Source organism: Equus caballus, chromosome 22 (genome assembly GCF_041296265.1).
Source record: "Equus caballus isolate H_3958 breed thoroughbred chromosome 22, TB-T2T, whole genome shotgun sequence".
Taxonomy (NCBI): Eukaryota; Metazoa; Chordata; class Mammalia; order Perissodactyla; family Equidae; genus Equus; species Equus caballus.
In genome coordinates this window covers 9,786,834-9,807,040 of record NC_091705.1, presented here as the reverse complement: position 1 = coordinate 9,807,040, position 20,207 = coordinate 9,786,834, and the positions used below count along the sequence as shown (strand labels likewise).

At 39.9% G+C, this 20,207-nt stretch overlaps 1 protein-coding gene across 8 annotated transcripts in view; it reads left to right on the top strand.

The window, feature by feature from the left end:
- MACROD2 (mono-ADP ribosylhydrolase 2) overlaps positions 1 to 20,207 on the top strand; it is a 1,873,143-nt gene that overhangs the window by 1,280,359 nt on the left and 572,577 nt on the right. For all 8 annotated transcript variants that reach the window (XM_070247518.1, XM_023625930.2, XM_070247520.1 and 5 more), the window contains exon 7: positions 13,519 to 13,549. In XM_070247518.1, coding sequence (XP_070103619.1) covers positions 13,519 to 13,549 — 31 coding nt within the window. The remainder of the gene's footprint in view (positions 1 to 13,518; positions 13,550 to 20,207) is intronic.

Below are 20,207 nucleotides of genomic sequence, written 5' to 3'. Positions count from 1 at the left end.
TAAACAGGGGAGTTCTGTGGGAAAGTACAGAAGTAGGGGGAAAAGCATGGACTTCATCATCTGGCCTCTTCCTGGTTCCTTACCAACTTCTGTATAGTTTTGGAAGACTGGACACATCAGGCATTCATGTGTTAGGTGGGAACAATAATTTCCTCCCTGCCTTTCCCCAGGTTACAATTCATGCACTGTTATCCTGAGAAGTAGAACTTGAAGTGGTGTTATTGTCTAGTTACTTGCTACTATAAATATGCACAGATCAGCAACATTAGCATCACCTAGGAGACTGTTAGAAATGCATAATCTCAGCCTGCCCCAGATCTACTCACTCAGAATCTGCATTTCAGCAAGATGCCTAGGTGAGTGAATGCACACTGAAGTTTGAGAAGCACTGGTCCATGCACTTTCCGAGCCAGTGAACTCCCCATCCCGGGAGAGTTCAGGTGGGGCCTGGGTGAGCCTTATCAGAGATGATGGAGAGAGGAGCCATCCATGGGATAGCTGGAACAGATAACTACCAGGGACGATTGCACCTCTGAGATGTCTGCACTTCCAGCAGAACACTAAAAACTAGTAAAGCAGTGTGAAGTGTGGCCAAAATGGATCATTTACAGCTTCTGCAGTTAGATATGAGCTAGAGATCCCAGGATGAATTGTTGGTTTAGGAATGAATGCATTTCATGGGGTGGAGGAAACTTGGACAGCTCTTTCGAACTTACAGGAAATAAATCTCCCACAGAAGCCTTGTCTAATCATTAGCTTCTTACTGTGTCCTCAGAAACCTTCCTCAGTTACTTCAAGTGACATCTGTTGCTAATGAAACTATTATTTTCCATGTTGAGGATGTGTCTCACTTTCAGAGAATCCCAGAAAGAAGAAACTAGCATGAAGGGTGAGGAAAAGCAGTGGGCAGAAATCCTTCCACACACTCAAAAGGAATATAACTCTTTGCTGTAGTAAGTTTTATCTGAGACAGTTACAACTCTGGATGATTAGTTATGGATGGATGGTTATGGATGATTTTTATTTTGTTTGTCATCAAGATGCAATTGTGAGATTGTGGTTAAAAATTAAATCCTTCACTTTGTGAAATTATACTTTCAGTGAAATCAAAGTCTACCAGAGCTAGTTGTAACTAAAAGTATTCATCTCTAAATTAAGAATTGTTCCATCCATCCATTCATCCACCTGTCTATCTGTCCTCCCATCATGCCTCCATCCATCTCTGCATCCATCCATCCATACGTGTGTGACCTCCTCTTTGCCTCTTTAATAATAATGACAACTAGTGTATACACTGTTAACTCCCTAAAAGTAGAAAGGAATTTAGTTTTAACTAGTTCTTAGTGAATCATAGGTACATCACATTCTGTGAAAGTTGGTTTGTACCTCTCAGTGTTGTAGGGGCCAACACTGACCCTTGGTGTATACAGTGAAAGGCCAGCTGCCTGCTCCCCTCTTTGTGATTCTGGGATGCTCCTGGTTGGATTAATGCAGTGATCACTGGGAAATGTGTACAAATAACTCACATCCTAGGGCCTGAGCTGTCAGCTGTCTTCTTGAAGACTGGCTGTTCCCCGTCTTGTTCTTTTTGCTCATTTGCATAATAGACTCCAGTTGATAAAACTCTTCACCACGATTGATGGCCGACACAGCGCAGCCATTTTCAGGCCGTGAGTAGCAATTCTTGAACTTGGGAAATATGACCAATTTCCTTTTCCTTTTCCTTTCTTGCTTTCCTCTATTTTAGTCATTGCTACATGGTGCATCCTTTAGACACCTCTTTCTTAGTAATTATTCCCTAATTAATTCCCTTGTTAAATATAAAGTATACATTAGGCTTGACTAATGTCTTCCTTTGTGACTAAGAAAAGAAGAATTTATTACCTTTACATATTGACTCAAGCTGCATAATCACAACTCTCTTTATTTAAAGCTGTTATTCTTTACAAACCACACTGTAGTATAGGCCCCAAGCAGCTGTCAAGTGAGTCTCCTCTGATTCCCATAAATATGAAAGGGAGTCAGGCATTTGCATGTATAATTGACTTAAGAAGTGGCTGTGTTCATGTGGAGACCCACCTCTTTTTCTATGTAATGTTTTCAAGTTCACATCATGAAATTATGGAGGGGGCTGAAATGGAATGGCCCATTTTGTGAAGAAAGTATGCTGACATTTTAAGAGATGGAACAGAGGTGTCAAAAAATCTACAGGTACAAAACCTGCATGTGTGTTGATAATCTAGCAATCTGCTCCCTCTCCAATCACATGGTCTGTGATGGATTAGTAAACACAGGAAAGAAAGGACCTCAGCTCATCCCAGCGGAGAGAGTCTGTGCTGGATAGCAGGAGGTTGTAGCCTGGGCTACAATTGTGTGGTGCAGCAGTGGATAAAAAGGGCTTTGGTTAGAAGAGAATAACATAGTGGTTCCAAAGTATCCTAATCTTTAGTTACACTGTTAAACTAATCTTCAGTTTGTTGGCAGATTTAATACTCTTAAGATCTGGCGCTGTTTCCTAGAAGGGCTTTCATACTGTGTTGATGCTGAAAAAGAATTCTCATCTTTAACCAGTCCTTTCTTATGCATTGAGGATGCTCCAGGTGGAGTCTTCTCCGCTCTTCACCTTCCTCCTCCTCCCTTGACCTCACTGACTCCATTCTGCAGTGGGAAGTGCTTAGAATTTTGAGTCAGAAGATCAGGGCTTCTGTCTGAGCTTTTCGTCTTAGTCACTGTGTGACTTTGGGTAGGTTATTCACTCCATCTGGGGACAGCAATAATAATGCCTCCTCTCAGTCTTACACGTCATTATGAGAGACAGCAAGCCCCATGTGAAATACCCTGGAATTTTAGAATTAGGTGCTATCTTTATTCCTATTTGTTTTATTGAGCCACTAGAGGAGAAGAACCTGATAGCCGGAGCTTCTGGACACCCTGGTACCCTGTCTGTTTCCATGGTCTTTCAGTAAATATTTGTTGAATGTGTATTATCTCTCTGCCTTCTAAAAGTTGTTCAGTTTGTTAGCAGATCATTAGTGAGGATTGGAAGAAAACTTCAGACAGGTTGACTGAGAAATGATAGGGTTACTGTATCCATAGTACCCAATCCATAGCCTCTTAGAAAATATCAACTCACCGCTCAACTGTGTCAAAGCTTTTGGGCTGCTCCTCTGTAAGAACATCTGTGTTGTTTTGTGATTATTTGTTGTTAAAGAATTTTCTTAAATGTTTCCTCTGGAAGTCAGACTTTCAACTTTCTAATTAAGAGAGATATGAAGATACAACTTATTATTAGGGATTGACTCAAAACCAGGAGTAGATACCCCTACTTGGATTTGTTTAATAAACCTTTACATGGCGTGCTTTCTGTGTGGGGCCCTGCATGGAAGACATGGGGTCCCAGGCTGCTCCCTTCTCCCTGCGTGGTCCCTCCCTGAGTTTCCTCCCCGTTGGATCTCTCTGGCAGCCCCTCCTTGGCTTTGAGCCAAGCCTCAGCTGCTCAAGTTGTTCCTGTCTCTTAAAGATGTCCTTTCTTCCTTGTTGTGACTTCACAAGGGTTTACTTGCTTTTTCTTCTCCCTCTTATCAAGACTGACTGGAAATGACCATGTGCTTTATTTCCTCTGAGATTCTCCCAAAATAAGTCCACAGGTTTTTTCACTTTAAAAGTTCTACTGCCAGCGCATCAAGGTATATAACGATAACAAATGTCTTGCGTTGGCTCCCCAGAGGCAGACTCTGAGGTGAGGATTTGGGGGAAAGGGATTTCTTAGGAAAAAACTGGGTGAGATGTGAGGAACTGAGAGTAGAATGGAAGCGTTGGTATTAGGCCAAGTCCCAGGTGACTGCAAAATCCCACGGTGATGCTCGCCAGACAGTGAAGGTCACACCTCAGCATCGTCCCCACCAGGGCAAGGATATGAGAGTGTTGACACCCTCCCTCACTCTACCCCTCAGTCATTGGTTAAGAGCCGCACTAAGGATTTGATTCCCAGACTCCTTGCTCTCTGAGAGCACTAGCCAAGTCGGTTTCAGCAGCCTGAGGGCAGTCCTGTGACAGTTCTCTGTGTGTAGGACTCACCAGGGGCAGGGGCACAAGGGAATGATAATGGACAGGATGGTGGCAGTGTCCCTTACAACCATGCTGAGGACCACTCCAAGGTCCATGTGTCCTCCAGAGCTCTGCCGAAAGCCCTGTGCTCTTTCAGTCGGTGCTCTAGTCCCTCAGTCCTATGTGTACAGGGCTCCTCCTTGTCATTTTGGCCCCTTCTTTAGCCAGGAAGGCCCCTCCCTGCAGACACAGTCAGGGCTGGGCAATGGCTTTGAGCTGTGGGCCTTTCAGTCTCAGGGGGGTAATTTACTTCTCAGGGGATCTGAAATTATGGTTATCTCAATTTCCCTTGGTCTCTGCACAGGAAAAGTCACCCAAGGCCAGCCCCTCACATTCCCCACCCCTTGGTGCCAGAGATACAAAAGGTGCCCAATACATGTACTTAATTGTGAAGAAGATGAAGAGTGGTTACTTACAAAATTGGAAGTGATTAAGGTGATTGAAAAGTAGTCATTTTAGGGACATTTTGTTTCAGCAGGAGCTTTCATATCGCACAACTGGTTTGCTGTTGATATGAAAAGTTTTTGTTCTTTTCTTTTTTTAACCTTTGTCTTTTTCCTTTACTTCTATGTAAGGGGAGCTTACAGATGTGGGCATTTTGGAACAGAATGCACATTCTTCGGGGTTCAGCAGCTTTACGGTGACCTGTTCTCATTCTCACATATGTATAGTTTACAGTAAAACATTCCTACAAATCACAGAGCAAGCTCGGGCAAAAGGAAAGTTTTTCTCTTTGCTGGTTCTGACATTTTGCATCCTAATAAATTCAGGGTGGAACTAGTCCAGGTGTCTTCTTGGAAAATATAAAGTTTGGAAGCGGACTGCTACTATTCATGGCTATGTAATAGTTTGTTTTATACTGCGTGGAGCTGTAGTTATAAACATGAAGCAGCTGGCAATAAATGACTTTATGACAGCTATTTCCAAGGTATAATGAAGGAAACAAAAACAGAGTTATTGTTTATAATTACGGTGCCTGGGCGAGCTTGCACAGGGCACTCCAAACACTTCACTAGCCCTTCCTCTGTGATCCGGTTCACATTCTCCTTTAAATGACCTCAGCCTTCAGGTTGTTTAGCCTGGGGGATGGAAGGTGCACTGATAGTGTTTGCATTTTCCAGTGCAATTTGTTAGAGAGACGGCATCCTTTTGGTCTATTCACCCATGTAATGGTGAAAAAAGAAATTATTGATTCTTCTCTACTGTTGAAGATATTTTATATTGTCAGTACTTTTAGAATTTTCAATGTACTTTTTCTTTAGCCCAATGGTTAAACAAGTTAGTTTATGTCTAGGAATGGAGCATACCAGAAAATGCTAACTACGTACAGGAATAGTCAAGATTACTTGTTGCAGGGTTATTTGTTATAGCAAAATTGACAAATAACCTGCATGTTGATCCATGTGCAATAATTACATAAACATAGTGTAACCACACCATAGAATAGTATGTAGACAGTAGAAACATGAGATAGATCAATATATACTGACATTGAAAGATCTCCAAGATCTAGTACATGAGAAACACTAGTCTCAGAACATAAAACAGAATGGATGCCGCAATTCATGCAGAAAAAAATATACATGAATATGTTCGTATATGCCATATAACACAATTGTTCATTCATTCATCCATTCGACAGGTATTCATTGAGTTCCACGCCCCATTCTAGTGCAGGTCATTCAACAGTAAGTACAACAAAGGTCTTCATGGGAGTTTGCTTGTCAGTGAGGGGAATTGAAGTTGAGGAGACAATGAACAAGCAAACAACTGTGTGTCAGGTGGCGATAGGAGTCATAAAGAGATACCAAGCAGCCTAAGGAAATAGAGAGTAATTTAGCTAGAGGCAGAAAGAACCTCTTTGAGGAGGTGACATTTGATCAGAGATCTAACAGGAAGTGTGCTGGGCAGAGGGGACAGCAAGGCCAAAGGCCCTGAAGCAGGATTGCGACTTCTGTGTGTGAAGAACAAAAGGAGGCCAGCGTGGCTGGAACTCTGTGAGCAGGGGAAAGTGGAAGGAAAGGAGGGCAGGGAGGAAGCCAGGAGCCAGATCACTGGGAGCTTGGAGGTGGGCTCGTGACTTCAGATTTTATTAAAATGTGATGGGAAGTGATTAGAGGGTTGAGATCAGGCAAAGATTCGATCTTACTTTTACTTAGGCTCTAAACGGTAAATGTGTGGAATGCTATGATGCTCACCATACTGTTGACCATGAATTCTAATTAAATCGGGGGGGAGGGGCGGGGAGCATGGCTGTAGGAGAAAGTTGTTACTGCCATCTGCCTATACTTGTCTTGTTTGAGCTTTTTGAGAATATATTCATGTGTTATTTGCGTAATTAAGAAATATTAAAGGTGAAAAAGACGTAGAATCAATCATTCCTTATACAAAATAGTAAATAAATCCCTCAGCATTCTTTTCCATGACCTTGAGCAAATTCACTTTCTTAGCTTTACTGTGCTCCATGTTTATAAGAAGTGGGTAATCTGTTCTTTCTCACAAGATTGTTCATGAGAATGAATCATATAATATGCATTTGACTCAGCCTCATGCTCAGCACATTGCAGTAATTCAAGAATGACAGCTATTATTCTTGCCATGCTGTCACCACCCATGTCCAAACACTATGAGGAATTCAGGATGCTATAAAATTGCCTTGTCTCTTTGTCACCTTTATCTTAAGCTATAGAGAAGTATAACAGGCTATTTTATAGCATCATAGAATTTAAAAGCTGAATAAGCCATCTGGTCCAACTCTGCTTCTTTTACAGATGGGGAAACTGAGGCACTGAGGAGCTAAGCTGTTGGCTCTCAGATTTATAGCGAGGGAGTGACCCTGGTCTCCTGCCTTCCAATTCAAATCTCTATTTACTGCATCAGTGTTTCCCTCATTTTAAGCATTCACATTACACCTTCTAATATGATAATTATCTAATATTTTAATTCACCCTGTAAGTACTTTCATTTTCAAAGGAAACTTTGTATCCTCACCGTAAGTGGAAAACCAGTATTCCTTGTTATAATACATTATAATAATTTATAGTTTTAGTATATTTACATTATTGCTATTGCCACAATAATGCTGTGCAAGAAACAACTCTAAAGCTTAGTGACATAATACAATAATAAGCATGTCTTTCTTGCTCACATGCTTGTGGGTTGGTTGGGGCACATCTGATCTAGGCTGGGTTTAGTTGATCTGCTCCAGTTGTCTCTTAGCTTTTTTGGACCAGTAGCTACATGAGGCATATTCTTCTCAGGTTCTCCTCTGAAGGCAGGAGTACAAAAGTTCAAGCCTAAATGTCACGTCTACCTTTATCGCATTGGCCAAACCAGGTCTTATGCTCAAATCCATCATCAACGGGACAAGGAAAATACATCCTCCCCTAGTGGAGGAACTGTAAAATCCCAGAGCCAAGAGTGTAGATAGAAGGAGGGATGAAAACTTGGGGAAAATGATGGAGTATATAAAAATAATATGTTAATATGTAGATATTACATTGAAATGGGCAATGCCCATCTGTTTGCCCTCTCAAAATATCTTGCATACTCCTAGAGTTGGGCATCTCACAGTGTGAGAAATACCCAAGTATGCTGCATTCTGGACACAGGAACTATGGTTCAACTCACTATGCTGATAACCAAACATCTAAAGAAAAAGAATGGTACCCTAAATTTCACTGATGCACATTGTCTCATATTGTAACTTCTTTGAATATAGGATGCCTATTGTACCCTGGGATGTTTTACGGTGCAGCATAGTCATGATGAGGTTTAACTGCCTGTACTCATGCACACGTGGTTGTCATTCCAGGTGGGTTGACTGGACAGCTGCAATCCCCTGACTTTCAGCCAACCAACCACTTAGGGGCCATTTGAGGAGGAGGCGTGTGTCTTGGATGTTGTCTGAAAACTTTTGTTGACAACAAAGGAGCCAGCTTCAAAACTTTCAGAGAGGGTGTTAGAGGCTTGGAAGAAAAGTCCAGAGTCAACAGTGAAGTACTCATGAAGGATAGGACCAACAACGCAATTCTTGAGAGCACAAGGATAAAACCGTGGAAAACTTACATCCATTGTTCTGCGTTAAAAAGTGATTCAGAAGTACTGCACTCTGAATGTGAGGAAGTTTTAGGAAACCTCAACCAATTTATCTCTTATTTTATCTATACTCTAGAGCAAGAAGAGACTTAAGAAATTATCTAAATAAGTTCAAAATAGCAATTTTAATAAGTATACAATAAAAGTCCTAAATGATAATAAAACATGTTATGCTTTAACTTAATGGAGCTTCCTTTTTCTTAGTGTTACACAAAGTAGAGCAAAATAAATGGTGTTTACAATAGACAGCTTTCTCAATTCAGTGAAATGTGATATATAATTAAAAACACTTAAATGGAAGCTATATCAGGTAGCATGCTTTTGTTTGCAAATCTTGGAAAATCTAACTAAAACTGACTAAACAATAAGGAAAGTGTTGGCTCAGCAATTGAAAGATTCTAGAGGTTGGGAGCACTTTATAGGTAATTTATACCAACAGCTCAATGATGTCAGAACTCTCCATCTCTCCATCCTTGTGGCTAAGGTGGTGTGTGTTGCTTACTTAGGTCAATTAACACCTTCCTATGGAGCTGAGGGTGGAGTCAATCTTACTCATATCAGAAGGCTGCTGCATAAGCAATGCATGGATGATAATGACCATGGATAAAGGGGAGCAGAAGAAATTCCCACTTTGCAGGAATGCATGAACCGAGAATCAACGGTCAAGGAAAAGCAAGCCATGGTTATGATTTGGTGTAGGGCTTATTGCCTTCCTTTTGGAGGCACTGTTAGGGTCAAGACAAAGAAGGTTGAGGGATAGTTCCTTACTTGCCCTCAAATTACTGAGACATAAATGGGAGAAGTGGAGACAGACATTCAATAGGATCAGAGGCATAGTCTACATACAGCCTTAAGGACTTTAGTGTTTATACAAATGAACTTGAAACCAATAGGTAAGGCTAAGGAATTGTATTCCCGGTGGTGGCCCGATCTATAATTTCATAAACTTGAAACCAACGTGGTAGGCTAAGGAAATATATTCTGGGTGGTGGCCCAATCTATAACTTCACAAAAGGAAAATCCTCTCTCACTCTCTAAGTCAAATGATTATTTTTTCCCTGAGAGAGGAAGTGTATGTTGATTTGGAATAAAAACTGACTAAAAGTCAAATGTTATCAAGCAAGGTTCTGACGGCTCTATGCACAGACCTGATTAGCATGGAGACTTCTTGCTCCTGGGGCTTGCTAAAAGGAGACTCTGGAACTGGACAAATTGAGCTGGTGATGTCATTCCCTAAGTAACACAGGTGACTGCTGAGGTATGTGCACTTAAAACAAACCAGGCTAATTGGCCTGAGTTTTGGTATAATCTATCATTCTTTCACAGGAGAGAATTTTTGTGGGAGGTGGTCATATTAAATACAACTTTGAAATAAAGAAATCCCATGCTACTCACTTCTGGTGGCCCCATCAGAAATTTATTATGGCAAAAAACACAGACTATGTGATGTAAATCCCTTAGTTGAGCTTATTTGATCCTTCTTTCCTTCTCATTCTGTTTCTCTTTTTTTCTCTTTCTCTCTCTTAAGTAATAAAAAGTGACTAATGGATGAAATTTCACTTGGATGAATTATATGCAAAGTTGTTGCACATAAAATGAATTTTTTCCATGATATTGTATTTCTTTCTCTGCTTTATTGTAGTCTTTTTGTTTGAATTAATACAATAATATTACCAAAGTCATCCTCCATTACACGACTGTTTGCCTTCAAGTTCAAGGCAACAATGTCATTTTCAGATGAAGCTATTTGTCTTTGTTGAAACAGACAAGGCAGTTGGTACATTCAGACTCAATTGTTACGTTGCATGATTGATTCCATGATAGAGTTCGGAGCCAAGGGAAATGAAATTGCCATTAACTGTTCAGTATGTTCTCTCTTCTGCTAGATCTGATGGGAGAACAACTCGTATAACCAGGCCTAGGAGGGAAGCAGAAGGGAGTTAACTCAGATCAGTTCCCCAGGAAGCAGACTCTGAGACAGAGTTTAGGGTGCAGGATGTTTATTAAAGTGTGTCCTTGGGATCAATGCCAGAAGAAGAGAGAGAAAGGAAGCAGGAGTGTGCAGAGGGAAAAGATGAGCTGCGATGCAGGCCTAGTGAGGGCCCTGCTGACCCCATGGGGAGCTCTGAGGCTGGTAGGGCCCTTCAGTGTTACACTGAATTGAGCCAAGATGAACCAAGGCCTTTATACCCTATGTTGATTAGTTATTGGATATGGACTGTCCTGGGAAGGGGCATGACCCTGAGTGAGGTTGCTCTTTGAATTTGAGGCGATCCCTGAAAAGCTTGATAGCTGAAGTCTGTCTGCTGACAGCACTGCAGGGATCTAGGCCCGGATTCTGGGGCAGTTGTCCTTAACCAGAGGTGATTTTACCGCATAAGGGACATTTGACAATGTCTGGAAATGTGGTTTTTTTTGTGTGTGAGGAAGATTGTCCCTGAGCTAACATCTGTGCCAATCTTCCTCTGTTTTGTGTATGGGATGGTGTTACAGCATGACCTGATGAGCGCTGTGTAGGTCTGCACCTGGGATCCAAACCAGCAAGCCTGGGGCCTCCAAAGTGGAACATGCAAACGTAATCCCTATGCCACCAGGCCAGCTCCTGGAAATATTTGTGACGGTCACAACTGGGGGCATGCTACTGGCATCAAGTGGATAGGATCCAGGGATGCTGCTAAACATCTCACAGTGCACTAGACAGCTCCCCACAACAAAGAATGATCTGGTCCAAAATGCCAATAGTGCCAATGTTGGGAAGCCCTGCTCTAGGGCAACAAGTTACCTCTTGAAGTACAGCCTGGTGAGCATCACAGTGCCCACCAAAAGAATCGGCATTAAATGAGATATTACTACATGTCAGATACAATGCTCTGCATTCCTTATTCCTCCTAATCCTTGCATAAACCCCTTGACAGGAGTCTCATAGTTGCCATTTACTAATGAGGAAACTGATGCTCAGAGCAGCTGGGCAAACTGCTCAACATCCTGAACTGGAAGGATGCCAGATGAGATTTAAAGTGGACTTGTTTGTCGAAAACACTGTGGTATCTTCTAGCTTTCACTTGATGGCTCCATGCAGCAGGTCTCAAACTTTTCTCCTTCTCTACTGCAAGCACAAGATGGGTGATATTTATGTGTTCAGTTTGCTCCCATGGAATTCCTGGGGCATGAGCTGTGAACTCTCCTCTCTCTACTTCATTTAAAAGGCACTGTGTAACATGAGTGAGCAGGGTGCAAATTATAGGGATGACCCTGAATCCTCTCTAATTTGTATTTTTAATAGGCCATTCCTGAACTCTGAGCCCTTACTATTAGTAGCAGAATGTTTACAGAAAGTTTGCAGTTGATTTTCACATGGAGTAAGACCTGTTGGTAGCCTTGCAGAATGCCTAGAAAGACACTACAACATTTTCAGGAGAATTTGCTTGGTACTATCTCTTCATGGTTCTGTGTCATTGGATGGATTGAGTCATTCAAGAACATTCTTCAGATCTTATTGGCACCTCAAGAACCTGAGGAATCAAAGAATTAACTGGTTAATTTATTTAAAAAATAGCTCTTACTATGTTAGAGAAACTGTCCTACTTTCTTGTTAGAAACAGTAGCATTTACTAGTAAAAGAACAGAAACAAAATCTATCATTTTACAGATATAACGGTGAACTCAGAGTCAACTATCACTTTCTCTAAAACAAAATCACCAAATTGTGACTTTTTAAATAGGACATCCATGTAAAGGGAATAAACATACAATCTATAAAAATGATAAGGAAAATAAAATGCAGTACAGATTTAACCCAAAGATATAAAGAAAAAAGACAGAAGTTTCATCATTATTGAGCTCAATAATAATGTAGCTATTACAGTCAACAGCAGCTGCAGCTTTTAGATTCTTTAACACAGTATCAGTCACCTCTTAAAAAATTCTGTCATTAATTCCCACAGCACATTTCTTTATGGAGGGTGTTATCATCTTCATTTTCAATTCAAAAATACAAAGGCCAGAGAGATGAAAACATCTTGATTAAATTTTCACAAAGGTGCATCGACAGAGGACATTGCCAAGCCCAGATCACTTTCTTCTGTTAGAAAGTCTAATTTAGTTACTGTGTATTTACATTTGTTCACTCACTCTTTCAATCAAATTCTTTAAACATTGCTAGGTAAAATATGCTATCTTGGTCAGTTTGGGCTGCTGTAACAAATTGCCATAGACTGGGTACCTCAAACAACGGACATTTATTTCTCACAGTTCTGGAGGCTGGAAAGTCCAAGATCAACGTGCCAGCAGATCTGGTGTTTGGTGAGGGCCCACTTCCTGGTTTGCAGGTGGCCATCTTCTCATTGTACCCTCATGTGGCAGAGAGCAGAGTGCTAGCGCTCTTTCTCTTAAGAACACTAGTTTCTTCATGGGGGCTCCACCTTCATGATCTAATTAACTCCCAGCCCCCACCCCAAATATCACATTAGAGTTTCAACATAAAAGTTCGGGAGGACAAAACATTCAGTCCATAGCTTATAGTATAAGTGGTGATGTGCTGGTAAATGTTTAAAAACTGACTCTAAAAAAAGACAGAAATACACATGTATATAAGTTTATTTTTAAATTTTACTAATAAAAAGAATGTGTAGCACACAACTTAAATGTAAGAATAAAATATACAATATCCTTTATTATAAATCCTATATAACCAATTGATTCTCACAGAATACTTTTGTTAAATTTTATCAAAATTTTGTATCCATGGCCAACCTCTGGTTTCAATTAACCCACAAGCATAGTCCAGCATGAATGTTGATTGATAGTTTTAGGTTTTAAGCCACCAACATGGTGTCACTTGACATGGAGCTAGGACGAGATGCTCAGCAGCACACCATTAGACAGAATTTCCATCATACACATAAGATAGACATAAATAATCTCAAGAACAGAGGTAATAGTAAAACGTGGAAAACTAATTAGGAGATGATGAGATGATTTCTGAGTCTTTGTTTTAAATGTAACTTATTTCCTTCCAGGTTTATGTGATTTAATTTCTTAATAATAACTATGTTTAACTATCAGTTCACAAGATTCCAGAAAATTTAACAGTTGGCACTTGCAAGCTGGTATGATTGCTGTTAAGGAAAAATTTTCAGTTAATCAAACATGCCCATTTCCACAATGTTTCCTACTCCAACTGAGTGGAGTTTCAGAGCATTTGAATAGAGGCCATCACATTGTCAAGGAAAATAGATGTTGAAATAGATGATGTTGAAGTGGGGCAGAGATGTTTCTTTAAAACTTACTGTTATTTTTGTGGTTTATTCACAGGCATTTCCCTGCATCTCAACAGGCATTTATGGTAAGTGATCTAGCTTTTGATAATGTTTGTATTTCTTTATTTTGTTGGTAAAGGCGAGGTTAACGGGAAAAGTAAGAAGTTCTCTAATGAATATAGTTTGCTGTGATTTAAAGAGACTCAAAATGCAGGTCAAATCATCATCGAGGAATCTCAAGAGGCTATTTGGATGTTCTTTTTGTTCTTGAATTTTGTCGGGTACCATGTGAAATGATTAGCTGCACTGTGGTTTAATGTCTTTTGTTAAACAAAAATTTTTGCTTTAGTAGAATTTGACCTCTAATAATATTTTCTTTAGTAAAGTCAGATTTTTCCCTTAGATGAATCATAATGTGTATAAAGCCTAGCATTATCATTATTTAGTTGTGAATTACACAATAATAGAAACATTAAAATGCACATACATGCATATATTTGTATATTTAAATTTTTAAAAAATCCAAAGAAGTGACTGTTAATGAAAGCAGATGATTTTAATAAGCTGTAAATATTTTTTCTGGTATTGATGGTGTGTTTTAAGTAGTGACTGCTTCACTTACAGATGGAAGGAAAATATTTTTATAATCACATGTTTTCACCAGCCTAAAGCTCTCTAAATATCTTTCCACCTACAATGAAATTTCCCTATGATTTTTTTTTCCTCAAGCCATTAATAAATCTGTTTTACAATCTTAAGGTAAAATGGAGATTACTTATCATTTTAGGGGTTTCTGTTAAAGCAAAACAGATTATGACATTTCTGAGCTCAAACTTCTCACGTGGAGACTCTTACCTGAAAAATAAAATATGTACAAATGTAGAGAAAGGGCTTAAGTTTATTACTATAGGGGAGGGATATCTAGTTTGATGTCAAAGGTAGAAGACTGATTTCTTCTTAATCTGATATTTCTGTTGAAGGTTTTGGTGAGAATAAAATGGAAAATGTAGGCCTGATTTAAATTAAATGGGGAAAGATTTAGTCACACTATTTAAAAATTTCAAATATGTTTTGTTTTTTTTCTCTCTGGATTCCACTATAGCCTGGCTTTGTGGAAACTCTGTGAACACTGGGCTAGAGAGGGCTAAACTTCACCGTTATCCCCATCATGACTGCTCTTTCTCCCTCATAGATGGTCAGTTAGAGCTCTTAAATATCTGCTTAAAGGAAGTATTACATGCTAAGTTTTACCTGGTCAAGAGACCAGAGCTTCACTTCACTTTGTCTAGAGTCAAATCAGACTCCATTGCAAAATGATTCTCATTTTGAGAATGTTGTGTCATGACAATCTTGATTTTCCCTCACAAAAAACAAACAAACAAAACTCCAGCTGCTTAAAGCAGTACTATACACATCATTTCCCATGTTTATTACCTTGTCATATTGTTAATGTCTGTTTTGTCTCTGAGAATCTTATGGGAACATGCAAAGAATTTCAGAGGGTGAATTTAACATGATACACCAAAAGGAAGGAAAGTGGCAGGAAAAGAAAATAGAACAATAAAGGAAGATGAGGAGGGACACTAAAATTAGAGGCTCAGGAGAGGATAGGAAGAACAAAATCAAACCTAAGGTGACTCTTGGTTAATTCTCATCCCTGAAGGACTGGGATTTCTCCTTAGAGAGAGTAACATGGCTCAAAATAAGGGAATTGGTTCTGTACTTCATTGTGTTGGATGGGGAGAAAGATTGAAGACTGTTGAGTAGGGCATTGATAGAGAGTCACAGTCACTGGCTTGGAGGGCTGCCACCAGGCAAGCTTGGACAATTTCCACAATACCAGCTGGAAGAATGTAGTTTTCAAGTGTTGGGGCCGGCCTAGTGGTATAGCGGTTACCTTCACACGCTCCCCTTTGGTGGCCTGAGGTTTGCGGTTCAGATCCCAGGCAGACCCACGTACCACTTATCAAGACATGCTGTGGCAGGTGTCCTACATAGAAAATAGAAAAAGATGGGCAGAGATGCTGGCTCAGGGCTAATCTTCCTTAGCAAAAAGGGGAAGGATTGGTGGCAGATGTTAGCTCAGGCATAATCTTAAAACAAACAGACAAACAAAGTACATATATAGTTTTCAAGTCCTGGTTACTCATCTCTCTTCCTCTCTATTTTTTGAGTAAATTTAAAAGTGAGAATGATACGCACAAAGTCAAATGCCATATTGCCTTTGGCTACCTTGAGGCCTAGGTTTATTTTTATCTCCATAAGATCCTGTTTTAGTAACTATTAGATTACTCCAGTCCTTTTTAGTTTATGGACCATTTAGCATTTTGCAACCTGAAAATTATTTCTTATGTCCCTTGTGAAGTTATGGCTTTCTGGTCGGTGCTTGATTCTCTCCTAGTACCTAAATATTATGGGTCACTTGTTTTCTTGCTCTTCTTCAGAAGTCTGCTCTGCCTCCTCCATCATCTAGATCAGTTTTACTTTTATGTTTATTTTCTAAGATATCAAATAATACTTTATTTAAAGAAGTTCATGGCTGAAAAGAAAATATTAAAAAGCTTGCAAACAAAACTCCCAACACTTTGTAAATCATTCTAGAATGGATTTAGAGCGAATATTCAGAACAGTCACCTGGTTCTAGTCCTTTCCCTTCTTATTCCATATTCTAAACTTTACTAGATTAATTTTTCTGAGATACCACTTGGTGCCTGTTTCCCATCTGCTCAGGAGCCTTTGATCATATTCCATTACTTGCAGGTTAGTGTTCACTCTTTCTAGACTGCACAATAGGCATTGTATGTATCTCCTATAAACCAGTGCTTTCAAAATTTGTCAAGAGGGGGGAAAAATATCTTCTTGAGTATGTGTATCAGTGTGCCAAGAAATTATGTCTCTTTGCCTTTGTAGCTTTAAACGGGGAATTTAGTTTGCAGCGTTTCCTAAAATTATGTGACCATAGAGATTGTTATTTTCTCAACCTTTCTCAGGAGTAGTATTTTCTCCAGAATATAGTTTGAGAAATTTCTTGACATGCACTCATCATGGACACATATTCTGTTACCCACAAATAAGATGATGAATCTCAAAGCATGTTATATACCTTGCCAGGTCCAATTCTCTGTCCCTTCCTTATACCATACACACACACACACATACACATGTGCACCAAACTCACACACAGCATCGCTACCACTGCTCTCTCTCCTGATTCCCAAACAAAAATACACCACATACACTTATGCAGGTTGAATCTTGATCTCTGAGAAGTCTTCTTTTAATATGCCAACTTTTAGTAGTCATTACATCTTTTGAAATCTTTCTGCTTTTGTAATCTGGAGAATTAGCAATGCCCCCTTATATTGTGCCATAGATTTCTGCTGATATAACTTGTGCTTATAGCCTGTCTGGAATTCTTTAATGAGCAGGGATTCACTTGTGCATATTCTATGCACACTCAGGGCTTAGCATTGTGTCTAGAGGAGGCTCAGCAAATATTTGCTGTTTGATAACAATGATAATGATTGTAACTCAAGTTCTTGCCTAACTGAAGATACAAAAAACAGAATTGTTGACTGGCAAAATAACAGGTAGAGAAAGCTACACAGTTGATATTTTCTTAATGGGCAAACATCTCTATTTTAGGAAAAACAAATATGCTTCTAAAAAGCATTCTTACATCCCACAACTAGAAGGACCTGCAACTAAGATATACAACTGTGTACAGGGGGTGGTTTGGGGAGGTAAAGCAGAAAAAAAAAAAAAAATTGGCAACAGTTGTTAGCTCAGGTGCCAACCTTAAAAAAAAAAAAAAAAAGCGTTCTTAATCTGGAAATGGTATTTGTAGGCATGGCAGTGTCCACCTTGACCAAGTAAAATGAAAACTCAAAAACTTGTTCAGTTAGAGAACTAAGCTGAATACAACACTAAACTCCACTTAAGAAAAAGCCCCTTTGCTTTTTATTATGGCCCACAGGGTAACGGTCAGTCAGAGAGGTACACGTCGGCCGTGAGGCCCTATCCTAACTTCTCCCAACAAGCCTTAGTCCCAGCCCCCCTCCCCACCTGCTGGAATTTCTCAGATACTTGTTTGCTTTAGATTTACCTTGACTTTTGGATTTATGGTCCACAAACCTCCTGTAAGTCTAGTTCTACTAGAAGAAAATTTGGCTACGGTGGACCCATCTTTTGTAGGAGTTTGGTTATTTAATTGCCAGGATGATCTCATACCAAGTTAATTTCAACAGTAAGCATTCCCATTTCATGGAAACTCAGGCATCATCATCACACTCAGAGCGTGTCTGGAGGATCTGGTGCACACCAGTCCTTTGGGGGTGCTCGGGACCACAGCAGAAGCTAATTCCTCTTTCAGCCTCTCCCCATTCCTCAGCCTTTGGGGAACAAGCCCTGATGGCCGCAAAACCTAAAACTGCACCTTTTTGCAAGACACATACTGAAAAATATCCACTGTGAAACTCAACCCAATTTAAGGAAGACACAGGATGGGAGCAGGCCCTGCCTGCTTTGAAGTTCCGCTGGAAGAGGAACCAGACTTTTCCATTCTTTCAGCGACCGCTGTTGCAGCTCCAACATAATGTTTCCAGGATGGTTCCACGGGGCACCAGATCGCCTGCTTACACTCAGGATGAAAAGCCACATTTGTTAAAATACCAAAGAAAGGCCTGTGTTACTTTTGGAAAAATAGATCCAGATGAGGCTTACAGGGGCTCTGAACTCCCAGATTCCTGTTAAAGATTTGAATTGGCTGCTAAACCAGTCTCAGAGGGACCGATCTAAACTTTCCTGATGGACATTTCAGATCTCGTGCGTGCCTTCTGCCCTTTGAGTCCAACTTGGACACTCTGGTGCTAATAAGTTTAACAAAAGAGGCTAGACATGATGCATAGCAATGGAATTTTTGCTGAGAAGTGAAGAGCAAAAGTAATTTTAGTCCATTTTATGGGAGTCAATATAGTTAACAGAAGTGAAGTCCAGGTGGAAGGGAGTATGCTTTGAGTAACTGGGAAAATATTCTCTCAGGAGAAGAAGAAAAAATTCGAATATTGCTTTCCAGGTATGAGGTGGTATATTTTAGAGAGGAAGGAATTTCAGATATTGAGTTATTGGCTGGAAATTTGCAGAAAAAATTTAAGTACAGCATAATTTAGCTAACGCAGCTTCCATATTTGGTCATTATATTTCTGTTATGAACACAGAAGGCCTATTTCTATCAAATCAGCTGGTCTCTGTGAAATGCTGCCAGGACACAACTTTCTAAATGAATTCCTCATTTGCATTCAAGCTCGCTCTTCTACTTCTAACTGGTAAAAAGGAGACCAACGCGATGTTTCATTAATCTTATATCTACCTGGCAAATATTTTTATCACTACATCTGTCTAAATTCACAGACGTGACTTGGAAAGAAACCAGGGCATTCTCCAACAGCAATGCTAAGGGCATGCCCTCCATCAGCTTTAAACGCTGACAGATTTCAGAGGGTGTGACAAGCATTGCTGTGCAATTCTGGGCTTGCTGGAAGAGTTATCTTATGTAATACATTTGGAAACCAGAGCAAAATTGACAAAAATGTGTGCCCCTCCCTTTCATTCCCCTGACAGCTCTCCCCCTCCCTCTTGCTTTCTTCTCTTCCCTTTGATATTTCCATTTGCTTTGAAAACTTCCTTTCAGGTGGTCTAACGATGACTCTTTTTTTCTGTCATAAATTCTCTTCTCTGACATCCTGTGTTTTTTGTCTGGCCATGTTATTCCCACTATAGGAGGCCTGATTGTTCTTGGCAATCCTTGAGTTAATTGCCAGCCCTCAAAGCAAAGTAACATTAGAATCAGTGTAACTTACTTCCCTTTGGGAAAATGCAGTGCTGGGGCCAAACCCACCTCAATTATATAATATTTGAATATTATTTTACGAGCTCATCATTATGAAGCACTGGAGAAAGAGCCTTACAGACAACCAAATTCTAGCTATTAAATTGTTTATAACCCTCTGAGTGCTTACCATTTGGATAGACATTTATAGCAAATACACTTACATATGTCCACATTTATGCATTCATCCCACAAAATGTAGTATAAACTCCTCTCTTCCTTTTTCTAAGCTACACGGGTCTTTAATAAGAAGACATCAAACTATGAAATCAAAGGTACCGCCTTTGCTCTGGAAAATAGTCTTAAGTGCCCAGCAACAAAATACGCTAGTTCAGCTTACATAAAAATGACAGTGAGACCTGCAGGCAGGGTTCCTCCAGGGCATCTGCCAAAAGAAATGAAAATCCTGGAAACTTAGCTTCCTGGTCCTGAGGATGCAGCGAATAACCAGTGTCTTTCTGCCTGGTGCGCTGTCCAAACTGAACAATTTGAGGACTTAATTAAAAGATTAAGTGTTTCAAAAAGTAACAAAGGCTGCAATTTTTATTACTGTTTCTGAGGTCCACCTCCTTGCAATTGTGTCAAGGTAAAAATTTGGCTTAGGCCTAGAGGGCACAAGTGAATTCCAACCCACCTCTTTCTCAGAGGCTGCCACTTATTGCTATGCTGCCTTAAAAAATGGCTTTTCTTATAGAAGTATTAAAACAGAAAGCCTTTTAACGAAATAGGAAAACCGCTTCAGTAAATTATAGAACCTATCCATTTGGTAGTAACTCTGGGAATATCTTTCAGCCATGTTGAAAATAGGAGCACTATTAAGATACTCTCCCTAAAGAACTGTTTGGGGGTGTCTAAGA